At 44.4% G+C, this 18,989-nt stretch overlaps 1 protein-coding gene across 2 annotated transcripts in view; it reads left to right on the top strand.

Moving 5' to 3' along the window:
• Nucleotides 1–18,989, top strand: part of GYS2 (glycogen synthase 2) — a 528,148-nt gene that overhangs the window by 181,314 nt on the left and 327,845 nt on the right. For both annotated transcript variants that reach the window (XM_085652724.1, XM_085652725.1), the window contains exon 4: nucleotides 16,661–16,846. In XM_085652724.1, the coding sequence (XP_085508850.1) occupies nucleotides 16,661–16,846 (186 nt within the window). The remainder of the gene's footprint in view (nucleotides 1–16,660; nucleotides 16,847–18,989) is intronic.

Raw genomic sequence — 18,989 nt, 5'->3', positions numbered from 1 at the left:
GTAATGCAGCACGAGCAGTTAGGCCTATCTCAGAGACAGTGTGTGAAGCATTTATGACCATGCACAATAAGGCAGTAACGACACCACAAAAGGACACAACTCAAGTAGGTATAGAAAAATAGTATCTTTATCTAAGGTTTAACACGAGACTCTCAAAAGCATTTTAACAAGCCATAATGCATGTAAATTACTATGGACTTAAAAAGGCAATAACAACTTAGTTCAAGGCCTGGGTCTACGCGACCCGTTGCGCACCAGATACCTGCTGTTGTAAGGGGACACAGCACGCAGCTTCTCGAAGAAGTGGAGACGGTGACAGGCTGACTCTCAGCGACCACAGCTCCTGGCTGCAGTGGTCCGCAGCGTGCACTCACAATGATTCGGGCACTCGGGAACAAGTGGGCTCCCAGTGGCAGCAACACGTGGGTGCGGCGTCCCGGGCTGGTGGTGGCGATGACCCTCGTCGTGCAGCTCCGTGGTGGGCTCACAGCGGCAGCAGCTCTCTCGTAGCTGTGGCAGCCCACAAGACGATAGCGACAATCTTTGACAATGGTGAACAAGATGCGGGCACACAGCGGTGGCAGCTCTCTCTTAGCTGCTGTGGCCCACAGGACAAATCACGATGAAGCAAAGCTGGCAAAGGGTGCGGGCACACAGCGGCAGCAGCCCTCTCTTAGCTGCGGCGGCCACAGGACAGATCACGATGATGCGAAGTAGGCAAAGGTGTGGGCACTCAGCGGTAGCAGCTCTCGCTTAGCTGCGGCGGCCCACATGACAATTCACGATGATGCGAAGGTGGCAAAGGTGCGGGCACTCAGTGGTAGCAGCTCTCTCTTAGCTGCGGCGGCCCACAGGACAAGTCACAATGATGCACAGCTGACACAAGTGAGGGCACTCAGCGGTGGCAGCTCTCTCTTAGCTGCGGCGGCCATCAGGACAAAGGATGATCTCAACCAGGCTGGCACAACAGCGGGCACTCAGTGGCTACAGGTCTCTCTTAATTGTGGCGGCCCACACAGATTCAGCGAAGGTTCCGAAGGTTCAAGTTAAGGCGGGCTCTCAGAGGCGGCAGCTCTCTCTTAGCCGCGGCGGCCCACACGGAGTTAACAAGGGTTACCAGACCAGGCTGGCACAACGGCGGGCACTCAGCAGCTACAGCTCTCTCTTAACTGCGGCGGCCCACACAGATTCAGCGAAGGTTCCGAAGGTTCAAGTTAAGGCGGGCTCTAAGCGGCGGCAGCTCTCTCTTAGCTGCGGCGGCCCACACGGAGTTAACGAGGGTTACCAGTCCGCGTTCCTCACAGTAGAACTAGAGGCTCCGGATTACTCGACGGAGGCCTCACCTGCAAGTAGAATTCCTCGCACAGGAATTCAGACGGCTGACTGGGTGAGGTCTAATGTCCCTGAGACTTCAGCAGGAGGCGCTCTCAATTCAGGCTCTCGGGTAGTTTCTTCAGCAAGCTTGGTGAAAGTTTCAAAGTACTTTCCTCTGTTCACTCGGACAGAGTATCGTCTTGACATCCAGAAGGAACACACTTGAAAAAAGGTTTCAGCGCAGCGTTTTATACCTAAAAAGTCTTTGTTCTCTAAAGTCACAAATCACTGAATCCAGCCAGAACCAGTTTGGTGGGGTCAGGGAGCACTTGGTATTCGACGCGACATCCTGCCCTTTGAAAATGAGGGGGTCTGCTATCAGACACCCAGTGGGAGGTGGAGCCATCATTCACCTTGCCAGGCACAGCCCTGCTCAGATCAAAGAGTCACCCCTCCCCATGCTCTGAATGCCAATCTCTCTCTCCAGCCAGGTCTGACTCAGCTGGCCCTGCTGCTCCAAAACCAGGCGGCCCTGCTTCTCCAAAACAAGACGGCCAATACACATACTAGCAAAGCCTACAGGAAAGCTTAGGCAAAAAAATACCTCGTTTCTAGAAGAGGCATTTTCGAACACGGGATATACAAATGATCCTTACTAAAAGATGTATCTCAATTTCCCGAGCTTAAACATATCAAATTCGAATTTCCTATCAGGTTCCTGGGGTCAGGTAGGATTATGGAATGTTATACTCAGCCTGCCCATTCTGGACTATGAGAACGGATAGCCTCACAATAGTAAACAGTGAAATGGAGGGTAACTCGCTATTAGAACATGCTACACAGACCTAGGCATGTTCTTCCTGTCACAGACAATGCACCCTGCCATGGGGGTGCCTTACATGGTGCGAAGGGAAGGTGTAGGGACTGGGAAGTGGGTGCACCTCACAGTTACAATGGCAGTTCTGGACTGCCTATAGACTCTGCAATGGCAGGTCTGAAACATACTTTAAAAGCTGCGTCGGTGGGTAGCGTAAGTCAGCGCTGCAGGCCCACCAGCAGTATTTGGTCTACCAGCCCTGGGCACACACAGTGCACTTATACTAGGGACTGACAGGTAAACCATACGAGCCAATTATGGTTATCCCAATTCATACAGTCATCTTTACACAGGGAGCATTCGCGCTGTGGCACTGATTAGCAGTGGCAATGCGCCCAGAGCATCTAAATCCAGCCAACATAAAAGATAGGAAGCGAAAAGAGGAAGGGAGGCCCACGCCAATGATGCCAGGTCTAGCATTGAGGTTATAGTTAGGTCTTACTTTAGGTTAAAAAAATATTAGAAATTGCCTAAAAACAAAGGTTAGAGTGAGGTGACAGTTAGGTGAAAACATCAGTTAAAAATACAAACTTAAACAAAAATTAAAACACTTGAAATAAGCAGTTATAGTTTACGGAGCTACCAATAACTTGCACACCTTCCAGTCACTGCTTCTAACCTCACATAGTATATCACTCGTGACATATTCAATTACATCATTAATGACATAATTTACAATACTGCTGTTCAATTTACTCTACAGACCAGTAATGCCTTTAAAATATTTAAATAAGTAATAAATGGCACAGAATCATCTGAAGCATAACTTGCACAAATCTATGTGCTTATATAAAATAATTACATTATATTATACTGCCTCTAGATGCAGAAGCCCCATTGGGTGGCAAAACCTCTAGTATGCACATCCTTCACAAAGTGCATACATTTTCACGATGAGTCCACAACCTCTGAACACCTAAGCTCCATTAAGTGGCCATACTCCTACTACGCATAGGATTCGCCTTGTGAACAGCTCTTCATGGAGAGTGCACCCCCTCCTGAAAACCAAGCCTAATTATGTCTCCAAGTCCTTACTATGCACAGCTGTCGCCCTGTGCATAAACTCTCACAGCGAAGCCACTACTGAGCTATGCTCACGTTGAGCTCATTTTGACTTTTACATGGTAAGAGAAGGCAGCAAAGCGAAAAGCCATACTGGAAACATTCAAAACCTGTGACATTAAACAAGTGGCCTGTAGAGTAAAGATGCACATAGTGAATTCCTCACATCTAGGGCGTTGAAAGATAAAACATGATGAAGTGAATACAAATTGAGTAATTTGTGTAGCTGTGGTTGAGTACGAGAATCCAGCAGCACTAAGCAATGGATGGGAGAAGGTTTTGGCATGAAACGAGTGCAGCAAAAAAAGAAGAGTGCAGAGATGGTTATAAAACAGTCACTTTGAAAGACAGACTAGAAGAACTATGGTCCACACATAGAAGGCTATGAAGCGGTAGCATTAACTGAGAATGTGATAGGCTCAATATGCGATGATGGAAGTTGGCTTGCAAGTAACTGGAGAGGCGGTATATCAACACGTGAAGGTGCTGGAAAGTATCCCAGTGCCTAGGGGGTTTGAGAGGTAATCTCAACTGGAGTATATCCTCCCTAAGTAGTATACTAATCACAAAAAATACTGGAGAGGCAGACCTAATCCACAGCTATTATGGATGTACAGATCTGAAGGAGCCAGAAAATGGGCATGGATGCATGGAAAGTGTGGATGTTCTAACATCCAGCTGCATAGTAGCCATTACATTCACTCAAGAATTGTGTACTGGTAGCAAAATCCTCTGAGTAGAAATCTGCTTTTTATTCACTTTCCTTAAACCGCTGCTTCGTAACCAGCCTGTGACCTTATACCTCATGTCCAATACCAAGTGTAAAATCATACAGATCACTGTATTGATCAATGGATATGATTAAAAAGAAGAGTCACTTTAGCGACCAAAGGAGTTTGCCTGCAATTTGTTTTTTATGAATGAACTAGGTTACATTATTTATTGTCCCTAGTCTGTCGAGCCCTCCCCCCCCCCACCACCACCACCACTTTTACCTGCACGGTCCGCTCCTGGTTATTCTCTTGTGGAATCCTAACTTTGCATGGAATCTGGTTCATTCATTTAATGATTAATCTACACTACACATTTTGTACATACACTGCCCACTTAACGGTACATTTGTCCAAAACAAGTGTACATTGGTTTAACGATAGACAATGATACACATTATTGAAAGGGTCCGTAACTCAGAAGGTCCGAAACCTCGCCTCGTGCATTACAAGCCGGGAGAGCAGGTGGCTACGAGGGCCTTCGGCATGAGTCGCCACCTTAATGTGAATTCAGCGAGTCTTTCTGAGCTGAGACTGTAATAGACGTTCATCTGAACCTCCAGGTCTCGCCTACACTGCACGCGACTGCATAGGAAGAGTGGGGAAGCCGGCTGTCGGAAGTGGATGGGTGTGAAGATGGCCGCAGGTTGCTAGAGCTCCACAGACCCGCCATCCGTCATCATCTGAGGGCAATTCGGGACGAAACACCAGAGATCTGCTGCACAGAGAACGGGGGCCCACCGAGGAAGCTTGGAGCAGCCGTCATTGACCGCTCGCGACGGAAAACTGTGAGTGGAGAGGCTCCCCCCCTGCACCAACAAAATGACGCCCTGACGCCGCAGCGACTGGAATCCGAGGCCGTGGACACTGGCCCGGAGGTTCGTCAGCATATCGCTCCGCTGTTTCCAGACCGTTGGCAAGCAGCGGCTGTGTGCATATACCGCACGCTGCGGGAGGCGTCCCGGCAGAATACCTGGTGAGTGCGGGCTTGGCACGGCGTGACCGTGAGGAAGGCTGGCGGCGGCGGGCGGCCGGAATCAGCGGGGCTGGACGTGAAGGAGGCACCGGACTAAGCGACCACCCGGCTCAGGGGGGTGGATCGGGCCCGTTTCATAAACTAACATCACTCTGGCTGACCGCAACATCAGCCCCCCCTTGGGAGTGAGAACCAGCCCTGGCTTGGGATTCTCCGGAGGCCTGGGACTACTGGTAGGAGTGAGCAGCGATCCGTGGAGGAAGGGCCTGGTGCTCTTCGTATTGTGTGTGTAGCCTGCAAAAGCTCAAGCTCCAGCTCTTCATTAATACAGTGTGCTGTGGGCAGGGACTAACGTTGTTGAAGGTGGCACTTGGTGTGACCGGGACTAGCCCTGAGGGGGCTGCTGGCTGCACGCACGCTGATCTGGGGTGGCAGTCGGGCCAGAAGAGTGGTGGGAGACCCGGTTTCTCCCCTCACAGCTGAACTGACTTTGAATAATGGGCTCCAGTACTGAGGAAAACATCAGCGCAGTTTCGTACCTGGTCAGCTGTGCAATCGTGAGCTGAGGTCTCCTGCCCTGAGAGCCCGGGAACACTGTCTGCAGCCTGGCTGTTATCCCTGCAACGATCTACGCCGAGTATAGTAACAGTCTGATCTATTGGCTCCTCTTTGTCCCAGGGCAGAAAGTACTGTTCAGTTCCTGCTTGCTCCTGCTTCCTCCTGGATCGTTTACTATATTTCTAAAATTATGGCAACCTCTCTAAGATCTGGTCGGATACGCGGCCAAGACTGTCCAGGGGGATCAATATCAGGCTCTTTGGATGACTTTATTTCCAGAGCTACTCGTGTTCTCGAACATGAGATTATTATTACAGAGAAGAGACTGTCCGTAGAGATAGCAGCTAAGAGATCCTCCCTGGGGAACATAAGGTTGGCACAGTCCCCTGTTCATGTGGCTACTGACACGGTCCAAAATGTGGCACCCAGTATCGAGGCTCCTGGTTCAGATGAAACTAACATAAGCCCAAACAGTAGCCGCAGCACAGCCAGCATTTCTATTTTGGAAAACAGTTCATGTTTGGGAGTTTATAACACTATTCCTTTATTTCCCAACCCAGAGATACCATCAGAAACTGATAAAGTCAAGGGCAAAGGGCGCATGAGTTTGCCCAAATCCTGTAAAAGGAAACGTCCAGGCGGGGTGAGCAAGGGTAAACGAGCTAAAGTGGCAAAAAACCAGTTATCTACAAACAATACTAATATTCAATCAGACTGTAATTCACTTTTAGATATTTCTGGTTCTACAGCCACTAAAATTACATCTGGCAAGCCACGTGCGAACCCATCATCTTCTACTGGTAACATGGACACTTTTGAACATTTATTAAGATCACTGTTGGCTCCCATCTTAGAGAGAGTAAAACAATTGAGCGCCAAAGTAGAGAACCTTGAAAATTTATTGTCGGCTAATACGGCTGTGATGAAAAAAGTTTTAGAATTGCATCCAGACAATGGGTGTTTACTCCCGGTCAAGAACGTGTTACCACATAAGGACACCTCAGATATTATCAGCGTGCCAATTTCGCATACTAAAAATCCTCATTGTGGTTCAGATTCTGCACCCATGGCGTCGGAAACTGGTTCCGCAGATGTGTCTGACAAAGAATGTTCTAATACTGTAAATAGAATAAGTAAAACCAAGCCAGTGAACGTAGACTTAAATAAAGACCAGCTTGCTAGTGCTATCCCCGCCCCGTTGAATACTGGCCCGATCTCTATACTACCATGTATAAATCTACCTCAAGAGTCACTTCCTTATACGGTTATTCTGGCGGGCGTCCCTAAGATTTCACACGACAAGACAGAATCCTTTAGAGATTTAAAAAACAAGGTCATACATTGGCTTAATGGAAATAGGTCTCTTCCATCCAACCTGCAAGCCGAAATTCTGTTCGTACGAAGGGTGAGTTGGGTGGGCACTAAAATTAAGGATGTAGAGGGCGATTGCATCATTATAAACTTCAGAGATCCTATAGTAGTTAGGCACATTTGTTACCATCCTAATACTCAAAATCCTGTAGGCATCCTCACCCTTGATTTACGGTATTTTTATCCGTCTACCTATTTTAGTCGGTCAGCACAATGGGCAAGGGTAAACAGGGGTAATCCCAGACCACCTATTCGAGATTTTAACCTCCCACTGCATAACCGTTTTGGTCCCTTCAATGATATGGAAGGTGTGGATTGACTGAACCTTAATAATCCAGCTCTTGATCTTACTGATGTAATAGATCAGGATAGAGCCGCTGCAAAGAGAATAAATCCCGATGTCCAACTGCCGGGTGGTCCAATACAGTTTGGAGGTGATTGTCCTACATTGGTTGTCCCATCATTGATGGAGGACTGTAATACTGGTGTAAGTTTCGCCGTTCCTCTTGTATACTCACAGGATCATCTCGACCCTTCTCTTTCACCTAACCCAGTGCCTGCCCCTCCTGCCATCTCGGTGGCATCAGCTCAGGAGACTTTCACATCCTTGGAACATGACATTAGGGAGATAAAACACCCGGAAATCCCATCAGTCCCTCCTTGCAAGATTATGAGTTGGAACGTGGCGGGTATTAGGGCTAAAATGAATGACTCTAATTGGCAGGAATTCCTATGTTCATTTCACATAATATCCCTACAAGAGACTTGGGACACACAAAATAGTTTTTCTATGGATGGCTATTGCCATTTCCACATTCCAGCCAAACAAAGTGTAGCAGGGAGAGCAAAGGGTGGCTTGATCACGCTGTTCTCCCTTGAGATAAAGGGCTCACTTAGGCAGCTTGATGCAGGTTGTCCAAACTGTTTAATTGTGGAACTTTCGGCTCCCAATGTAAATAAAGTTTTATTTATTAATCTATATAACTCAATGGATGCCGACAATAATCTGGACCTTTTAGAGCAGTTTCTTTTATCTTATAGTTCAAGGTCGAATTCCTTTGAGATCTTTTTGATGGGGGATCTAAATATCCACCCTTGCGATAAATTGTGTCGAGGTGACGATCATGAGGATCCGCAATTCTCGGCCGCCACACATTTTGAACATTCTAAACAGGGGGAAAAATTAGAATATCTCCTCGCAGAATGGAATCTTTATGAATCAGCCTGTGGGGAGGGAGAAAATAGGATCCCAACCTTTAAAGGGAAAGACAAAGGTACAATCATCGATTATATTTTTTTGAGTTCTTTAATGCTAGTCCAAGTTGTACGTTATTTTACAGAGGTCTCTATTTTTAGTGATCACAACCCGGTGATTCTGGAGATAATCCCGGGTGGCCGAACATTAACGTTTAGGCATCCGTCACAAAACTTGCCGAAAGAAGTTGTCCTAACTGATCAGGGTAGGAAACTCCGGTGGACTAAAGTGGTTCCAACTACTTTTTTGTCCGAAGTTCGGTCTCAAACCGAAACGGAGTTTAATATTTGCCTAGATCCTCAGTCTCAAGGCCCAGAGGTTATAAATGCCTTTAACATTATTTGTAAACAAATAAATCAGAATCTATTGGTTAAAGGGAAGCAAAAACCTCAGTTGGAAAAAAGATGGTTTAACAAAAACTGTTCCCAATCCCACGCTGACCTTCTTAAAGCCTTGAAAAAAATCCCCAGAGATAGGGATCTTGTAATCTCGAAAAGGCTAGTATATAAACAGGCCTTAGCCCAAAGAAAACAGGAACTAAGGGAGGAAGCTTGGGCAAATCTTCTATCTACTGACACCCTGAAAGATAGTGGGAAATTTTGGGCAACTATAAATCAGCCCTTGTTCTCTAATGAGGATAAAAATCACGAATTTGATTGTAATATTCCTGACGAGGCATGGCTAACCCATTTCGAAAAAATATACAGCCTGCCTGTAGATGGTAATCATGCTTCATCAAGCTTGCCACAAAGCAATTCTTATTCCCTGGACTTTCAGGTTCCTGAAGTAGAAAGGGCCATAGAAGAAATGTCGTGAAACAAGGCCCCGGGACCTGATGGGGTCCCTGCGGATCTGTTTAGAGCTGATCCACATATTTGGGCAAACATTTTAACCAATGTATTCAATAGGACTGGGCTAAATAATAATAGTTTTCCTGCTACCTGGGCAACCTCAATCATTATTCCAATTTTTAAAAAAGGAGACCGACAGGACCCCTCCTGTTACAGACCAATCTCCTTGATAGATTCATCTGTCAAAATACTGGGTAGAGTGGTCTTGAACAGATTAAGCGAATGGTTGAATGGGAGTGGGATCCTGTCGGATGCACAATACGGTTTTAGACCTAAACGGAGCACCATTGACCAGTGCTTAAACTTGCACCTTTTAATAAATAAATATACAGTGGCCAAGGAGGGGTTTTTGTACATGGGTTTTATGGATCTTTCCTCTGAGTTCGATCTTGTCAATAGATCTAAACTTTGGAATATCCTATTGACCATGGGCCTCCAACCTTCCCTTGTATATTTTTTGGCCGATCTTCACTCGGATTTATCAGCCAAAATTAGAGTCAACTCAAATGGGCGATGCACGAGGCACTTTAGGTCAGACAGAGGTGTCAGACAGGGATGTATCTTGGCCCCCTTGCTGTTCACCCTTTATATAAACGCTCTCGATTCCCAACTGGGAGAGGTATCTTTAGACATCCCGCGTATAGGAGACCAGGTTGTCCCGGTTCTCCTATATGCGGATGACGCAGTGCTTCTGGCTCGCACTGGAGTAGGGTTGCAAAAGTTGCTGGATGCCTTCGGAGATTTTATGCAAAATCTGGACCTTAAAATAAATGCGAAAAAATCTCAGGTCCTGATTGCGGGGAAGGGAAGGCAGAAATCCAGGGTTAAAACTTTCTTTTGTTGTGGGGATGTGGTAAACAGGGTCTCAACATTCCCTTATTTAGGGGTTGTTTTTGATGAAAAGGGCACTTGGAACCCACAAATCAATAGCCGGAGTGTGGCATTTGCTAGGACAGTTTCGGGAGTTAGAGGCTTTGTTAAAAGATTAGGGGCTAGACCAGTTGTAGCCCTACTAAAAGTTTACGAGGCAAAATGTTTAGCTGTTGCAACGTATGGTTGCCAGATATGGGGCTACACCAACCATAATAAAATACAGCTTATTGAAAATAAGTTCCTACGAGAAACCCTTTCTGTTCCACAGTCCACTCCGACTTTCTCTACACACACGGAAGTGGGGATTGGTTTTGTGACAGACCTGATTAGAATCGCCCCTCTCCTTTATTGGCTCAAGATTTGGCTGAACAAAGAAATTACTTTAAACCATGTAATATTGAATAACTGCTTAAAACTGGATAATGTAAATAAAATATCATGGTTAGCATACATAAAATCTGGGTTCCAAAAGATAGGTCGCGAGGCCCTCTTCCGATCACCAGAAACTATCACGAAGAAGGATCTTGCAATGACCAAAACTGCCCTTGAGACCTTATTTTCCTTAGAACGTGAGGAGCTAGAAATGACAAAGCCAACAGTTAGAGCCAATTATGCCTTGATCAGTTCCCCTGGTCCTGAACCATATCTGATTGTTGTGAATGCCTCATACCACCGGTTCCTCCTAATCAGATTTAGGTTTAATTTGGTGCACTTTTCTCTGGGCTTTTTTAAAACCTGGTGCACCGTGGATCGTTCAGAACCCTGCAAATGTGACAATAGTTCAAGACAGGACACTCTACATTTTTTAATGTTCTGTAGTTTTTACAAGGATTGCAGGAGGAAGTTTTTGCTGCCGATATTGAGGGAGCTGGGTTTTAGACAGGTTAGGCCAGCACTTATATATTTACTGCAACTAAGTACCCCACGAATTATGTTTCACGTCGCAAGCTTCCTGGTCGCAGCTATGCGTATTAGGAAAAAAATTGTTTTTCTATTGCAGGTTTTAAATTAGATCATTTTTTAACATTTTACGTACAAATTTTATAACTGTAGTTTTTACATTATTTATATCTGAATATGAAATAGGTCATATTATGATCGGGATTCATGGCATGAATTGTGTGTTTTATTCAATGTTTTTAATCGTGTTTGTTAGGATTGTATGTGTCTTTTATGATATTAATTTATCGAATAAAGGAATTTTGACTGACTGAAAGGGTCCGTAACTCAGAAGGTCTTTCCACTGTGACAGATGAATGGCTTTTCAGGGTGTAACCAGAGTGACAATTAGTATGGGGCGGATTGGGATTCCATTTTACATTATAGCTTGAAGTCACTTCAGAGTCTGGCAGTGACTTGGGAGAAAACGACAATCCTGTATTCTTCAATTTAAGTGTCTTCCGTTTGCCTTCTACAAATTGACCATCTTCTTTTTTCTATTTTTTTGCAGTTGTATATGACGTAACTCGGGACAGAGTAGAATTGAATGAATAATTTAGATATCTTTCCAGCTGTAGTATTTCACTTTTGTTTGTGTCTGAAGCGCTGTCGCTAAACGGCCTGGTCAGCGCGGCACCCTGTTAGCTGGATTGTTGTCAATCAAGCAGGCTTTTCGCTTATCTGTCAATGTATGTGCTTATTGTTTAACTAGTTATCTCGTAGCATGTTATTTCTCATCGGTGCTGTCAAAGTGCTTTCCGACAGAAAAATATAGAGAGAATTTGACAGCATATGCAGGCTTATTACATTTAGAATTTTGAACAGATGCAATCAGTGTTATGAAACATACTTTTTGTTAGACTAAAACACTTTGATGTTTAGGGGGCAGGTCAAGGTCCCTTTCATCCAAATGGGATCATGAAGAACAATGATGCTGCGAATATTCAAGTTATTTTAAAGCTTACCCTGTCGAAAGTATTTGTGATATTTGCGTAGCAAAACGTATATGAGTACAGGACACTTTTTGGGAATAGTTCACTTTTAGTATGGTTAATGAATGGGGGTTAATACACTAATCAGTGACAAAATGTACTTCTCTGTTGGTACAACAAATAATTGTAGAGGCAGAGTTAAACTTGAAGTGAAGTATATCTAGTGACATTCTTCAGGTGCCGGATTACTGAGAGCCATGGGTCATCCATGTGTTACCATGTATTTATTTATTTATTTATTTTTAGCATTTATTAAGCGCGAACAATTGCCCGCAGGCGTCTCGGCGCTGTACTTTTGTTGCTCTCCTGAATGATCTTATGAATTTTTCAGAGGTTAAATAACCATGTCTTCAGTTTCTTCCTAAAGGACATGAGATTTGGGCTGGATCTTACGGTTTGCGGGAGTGTATTCCATAGTCTTGGGGCGACAACTAGGAAACGTCTGTCCCCCCAGTTGACCAGCCTAGTCCGTGGCACTACCAGGTCATTCTGTCTTGCTGATCGTAACGTTCGAGTGGGAATGTGTGGGACAAGATGGTCGCACAAGAATTGAGGCGCTTGATGGTGTAGTGACTTGTAAACGATGCATAATGTTTTGAATTTAATTCTATTCCTAACAGGAAGCCAGTGGAGACTCCTTAAGGTCTCAGCTATTGGCTTGAATTTAGGGATGTTAAGGAGAAGTCTGGCTGCTGCATTTTGGATTGTCTGCATTTTCTTGATAATCCTGACTTGAGCATTAGCGAACAAGCCATTGCAGTAATCCAATGCTGATAGGACCAAAGCGCTGACCAATGTCTTTCCCACATTTTTGGGAAGAAAAGAAAGGATCTTCCTGACCAGTCGTAACTTATAGAAGGCAGTGGAGGCCGTCTGATTGGCATGAGCCATGAAATTTAGATTGTCATCAAAGATGACACCCAAATTTCTCACTTTCGTGACTGGTTTGGGTACAGCTCCAAAAGAAGAAGGCCACCAAGTTGGGGACCAGCTAGGGCTGAGATGGCCAAAAGTGACCACCTCGGTTTTATCGGAATTTAATTTCAGACAGTTTGCTGACATCCATTTTCCTATGGCCAGCATACCTGTTTTGAAACTTTCCGCCACTGTTTCCCCATCATTTCTGACAGCCAGAATCAGCTGTGTATCATCTGCATATGAGGTAAGGTTCATCCCGTGCGTTTTGATGGTTTTTGCGAGGTCCGACACGTATATATTAAATAGTGTCGGACTAAGGGATGAACCTTGAGGTACCCCACATGGCAGTGATAACTCAGCAGATTCAAACTGGCCCAGTATAACTGCCTGGGATCTCTCTGCCAGAAAAGACGCCAGTAGATCTTTTGCTAGGCCTTGCACGCCCATCTTTTCGACACGGTTGACTAAGATCTTATGGTCAACCGTGTCGAAAGCAGCCGATAAATCTAGAAGCACCAATAGTGCTGTGCCACCTTGGTCTCTGATTAATCGGATATCGTCCGCCGCTTTAATGAGCGCTGTTTCCGTTCCATGAAACTTGCGGAATCCAAATAGTGTTTCGTCGAGCAGATGATATTGCTCGATGAATTCCGCAAGTTGGGTGTTCATGGCTTTTTCGACTATCTTAGCAAGAAAGGGTAAGTTCGCGATGGGCCTGTAATTTTTAAGTTCTGCTTTATCTAAACCGGGTTTTTTCAGGAGGGGTTTAAGTAAGGTCTTTTTTAACTGGTTAGGGAAGATGCCTGTGCGAAACATTAGATTGCTTATTTGGGTAATAACTGGAATGACGGTGTCCATTAGTGAACGAAGGGTATTTAGAGGACAGGGATCCAGAGCTGATCCAGATTTAATAGTTTTAATAATATCCTGGATTTGATCTTCAGTGACCTCTGCAAAGCAAGAAAAATATTGCTTGAAGATGGTATATTTATTTTTTCAATGCATTGGTTATCACCTAGGTTGAACGCTGAAAATATGTCATTCACCTTGGTGAAAAAGAAGGATGCCAATGAATCACAGAAATCTTGTGAGCAAGGGGGGTTAAGGTCTGGGACACATCCCGCGAGATATTTGGTTATTTCAAAGAGCTTTTTATTTGAATTTTTAGCGCTTTCGATTTGCTCAGTGTAGTACTTCTTTTTTGTCTCTGTGATCAAAAGTTTATATTGAGTTAACAATTCCTTATACACTTTCCTATTTTCATTATCATACTTTTTCCTCCAGTTTCTCTCTTTGTTTCTGCATTGCTGTTTTAGTTTTTTAAGCTCCTCGGTGTACCATGGGGCTGAAGGGGAGCTTCTATTCCTGGACAATATTTTTACTGGTACCAGTTTATTAGCAGTCTGGCCCACCCATGTGTGGTATTGCTCAATAGCAGTTTCTGGGTCGGTAGCCCATATGGGTGTTGAATTATGTAACGCCTCCTTGAACCAGGGAATGTTGATGTCTTTCCAGACCTTGAACAATTCTCGTTTGAGGGAGGATGTTGTGGCGGTAGATGTTTTATTAATTTGTATTGTAGCCAATACCAGGTGGTGGTCGGACCAAGTCATTGGCAAGACATCGGTCACTAGGATATTTTCCAAATTAGTAAAGATACCATCTAAGGTATGGCCTGCAGTATGAGTAGGTCCTTTCACCAACTGCGATAGACCAAAAACCTCCATTTCGGATTGCAGAGATATAGTGTCCTTGTCTTCACTACAGTCCAAATGGAAATTGAAATCACCTAACAGTGTTACAGATTTATCAGTAGCTGAGGTTTCTAGAATGGTGAGAATTTCTGTGAGGAATTCCGACCGGGTTTCTGGTCTTCTATATAATAGTACGCCTTTAAAGTTGTATGAGGGGGACAGATAGATATCAAATTGAAGCGCCTCGCATGTCGTAGAAGGAATTGCAGTAGTACGAATTTTAAAAGAGTCACGGGCAATTATAGCAATCCCACCGCCTTTTTTACCAGTTCTGTCTAGTCTATAGCATTTAAATCCTTGTGGAACGGCTATCACGAGGTCTGGGTCGGAAGCTTTATCCAACCAAGTCTCCGTCAGGAACATTATGTCTATGTTCCTGTCTGTGAGTACATCGGCTATTTCTTGCCTATGCTTGGCTAATGAGCGCACATTAATGAGGGCGATAGTAAACATTTGCTTTATCTGGTTAGAATTATCACTACCTACCCTTTTATTTAATAGGGGGATGGGCGTTTGACAGTGTTTACAATCCAGAGCCGTTTTAAATGATATGGAGTCAGGACTATACCTTGTGCATTTTTCCATAGTTTGTGGGCGGAGGTCAATCAGCGCAGAGCGCGGGTATGATGTGAGGCATGCGAGCAGTCTGACCAGGGGGGGTGGCCCTAGGCCCGTGTCCGGCGCGGACGGACGCAGACGGGCTTGCCTTTGGCGCGCCTTCGGCGCGCTGCCGGCGCTCCCGCTGCGCCCGCCCGCTGCACGGACGGAATGGCCTCATCATTTTATATTCTGTAGAGGAGGGTGGGAGGCGTCCTGCCACTGGACCGCCAACCCTTCCTCCCTCCAAGATGGCGCCTTTCCCCGCGATGTTAGCCCCTATTCGGCCACGCCAGGAGGAGAAAGGTGAGCAGAATGTGCCTCGGTGCAATGTAGTCTTGCACACGAGAGCGCGGTGATACAGTGCTAATTAAAAACGATACTGTTTAAAATAATTACAGTGTTTAAAAAAACGCTTTCGTCACCAACAAAGAACAGAAGGTAGAACCCCCGGCTTTCCGCCTCAGGGGAGAGTAATCTAGTACACAGAGTTAAGGTCTGACCTGTTTAAGTACCCTGGAGGGCGGGAGGCGTCCTGCCACTGGACCGCCAACCCTTCCTCCCTCCAAGATGGCGCCTTTCCCCGCGATGTTAGCCCCTATTCGGCCACGCCGGGAGGAGAAAGGTGAGCAGAATGTGCCTCGGTGCAATGTAGTCTTGCACACGAGAGCGCGGTGATACAGTGCTAATTAAAAACGATACTGTTTAAAATAATTACAGTGTTTAAAAAACCGCTTTCGTCACCAACAAAGAACAGAAGGTAGAACCCCCGGCTTTCCGCCTCAGGGGAGAGTAATCTAGTACTCTTACTAATAATACTAATTACTATTACTATTACTATTACTAATAATATAATAATGTATACAATATTGTATAGCTGTGAGATGGCAATGAATATAATAAGAAGACATGCTTCTCATGCTGACAACATTTACACACAGATGCATATCTTATTGCTAAAGAGAATAATTGAAGGAACTTTTTTTCCCGGGAAACTTCCATTCATCAATTTAAGCTACAGCAGTTACATTTAATGTGTACTTGTTCAGAGCAAGATGCCTTTAATCCCCAGTCCAGTGTCCAATGAAGAGGTTTGACTGAGTTGTTGGGAGAGGTTAATATCTCATGCTTTGTACCAGGTGCGGCTCATGCAGGTAAGAGCAGATGGTGGGGGGGGGAGGGGGGGTGGGAGGAGAGGAGGACTCGACAGACGACAATGAGGGAAAATTAAATAAATAAATAATTTTACCTCGCCTGTCAAGTCCCCCCCGCACACCCCGGCCCACCGCCCCACCACTGTTACCTGCATGTGCCCCTCCTGGTTTGTACTATTCTCTTGTGGAAGCCTTATCCCATCAACCCCACACTATGCTGTACAAAAATACCTCATGCTTGCCCAAATTTATCCCTCAGTTCCATCCCCTTATATTTCAATTAAGACTACTAACTATAACCATGACTATCCAGCATGTAAACCAATTTTTCTAAATGTATTTCTGCGTGTTCTGTCACATCAATCTCTGATATGTGTTTCTTTTTTTTAAACTTACTAGATGAGTGATCAGTTACAAGATCAAACAAGCATCATTGCCCACTTCCACGAGTGGCAGTCAGGAGCTGGATTGATCCTGTCTCGTTATAGGAAAATTCCTATTGCAACTATCTTCACCACACATGCAACACTGCTGGGCAGATACCTCTGTGCTGGGAACGCAGACTTCTACAACAGACTGGAGCAGGTATTGTTGCTTTATAATATTCCAACGGTGTATATGATAAATAAACAACAGACTATTGCTCAAAAAATAAAAATGAGCGACCCGGTGTCTGAAAAAACTTTTTTTTGCAAAGTAAAAGGTTCGATTTGAATGTAAGGGGTAATGTTTTTCTTACAAAATAGGGTTGACGTATAACAATAGTATTTATTCTTCTTTGGTCAAGAATATTTTGTAGGAAATATAATTCATAATCCACATTTTTTTGTTTATTAGTTTCATTGTGAAGTTAATATTTTGAGACTATCATTTCAAATTATAGATTTCAAGAACAATATTTTCATTTTATTGTTTCTAAACTGAAATATGGATCCCTTAAACGTGTAATATTTTACACTTTCTGTTTAATTTCTGCATAACGTTCAGATGAACTGGGTAACCACAGAACCAGCATTTGGCGATACTAAGGTGTGACTGGGTTTAGAGTGTAGTGACGGGTAGGTTGATTTGGAAGCTGCTGTCGCTCACTGGGAAATAACACCTGCTATCGGTGATGTATCCAGGTCTAGCAGTGCAATATATAATCCAATCATAACTACTAAAATAATATTTTACTGCAATATATCAAACAGGTCAAATGTATTTATGAATGTAATAGTTGAAGTATGGCTGGTGACTAAGAAGAGCAAATTGCTTTTTCGTAGCTGTAAACTCAGTAGGTGGCAATCTTTGATGGGAGCGAGTGAGAGAGAGAGAGAGAGAGAGAGAGAGAGAGAGTGTGTGTATGTGTGTGTGTGTGTGTGTGTGTGTGTGAAGCTGGTCACCTGCCTGGGCACACTTGTGCAGCAGTTATATTTGGATGTTGTAATATGGATGAATCTGAGAAGGGATGACAGACTTTGTTATACAGACAAGAACTGTGTCACCTGGTGCATCTCATATTTTGGGGTTGGCGGCCGGTGGACTTTTGGGCTCATGGCCTGGCTGTTTACTATGCCTTGTGGCCAACTCCCTTTATCCACAGCTAATGAATTTGTTCAGTGGGGTTTCACTTCCTGCTGAGGGTTGTTAGTAGGATCTGGCTGAAAGCTAGACCCTGCTGAAAACCCCGCCGGAGACAGCCAAAGGCTGTGCACAGTGAGGGTTGATTTTTCACAGTGGGTTGGAGACAGGACCGGGGTTTGCAACTCATCCCTGACTGCTCATGGCCAATGGCGGAGTATTAATTGGATGATGTCACCAATGATGTCATCAGTTACATCATTTGGCATATTTTCAGTGATGTCATCAATGATGTATTTTAACATGTAATGAATGATGTCATACATGAGGTCATAAGCAGTGCATTATGGGGTGTGAGTTATGGCTAGCCATAGCTGACAAATATCAGTTTTTCTTAGGTTATCTTTTGTAACCATAACTGCACTTTAACTGTGGTTTTATTAAGTGATTTTCAGAGGTTTTTTTAAACATACATTAAGGGTCTGATCTAGGGTTTTGGGGGATTGTACTCCATCTGTCAGAGTGAGGGGCAACATTATCCCTGACAGACTAACATCTCCCAAATTAAGAAATGACTGTCAATCCACTGGCTATCTCTGTTCCTTGAAAGGAACCACCACCATGCACCATGGTATAGCATAACTATATATCTAGATCTAGCTCTCTCTCTCTCTCTTTCTCTCTCTCTCTCTCTCTATATATATATATATATATATATATATATATAGCAAACAAGATGCGGGTCCTTCCGGGATCGGTCCCGTTGCCAGGTGATGCGTCTTCCGGCAGAAACCCAAGCCGGCAACAATATTCAAAATTTCCTTGGAGTAACGACGCACACTCAGGAATCCATTGCAAACCACAGAGGTTTATTAAAGTGAACCGCTACGCGTTTTGACACCAAGAGTGTCTTGATCACACGATTTTCACAGTGAATAATGCCGTGTATATAACAATAAGAAACATAGAAAAGGTACTCCACTCGGAGAACACAATGCTGTCCCGTATTTTTGGCAGCCATCTTGTAAGTGTAATCATAGTAAGTGTTGTCTGTCTGAATGAATGTAGATTCACCAATAACTTTTGTAAATTCACACAAATTAAAGCCTGTTTGATGAATCATGATTGCAAGTTATCATGTTTGAGATAAATACACGAACTAAAG

This window comes from Triturus cristatus, chromosome 4_1 (assembly GCF_964204655.1).
Source record: "Triturus cristatus chromosome 4_1, aTriCri1.1, whole genome shotgun sequence".
Taxonomy (NCBI): Eukaryota; Metazoa; Chordata; class Amphibia; order Caudata; family Salamandridae; genus Triturus; species Triturus cristatus.
Note: the sequence above shows the minus strand (reverse complement) of the source record. Positions and strands in the feature narration are given on the sequence as shown.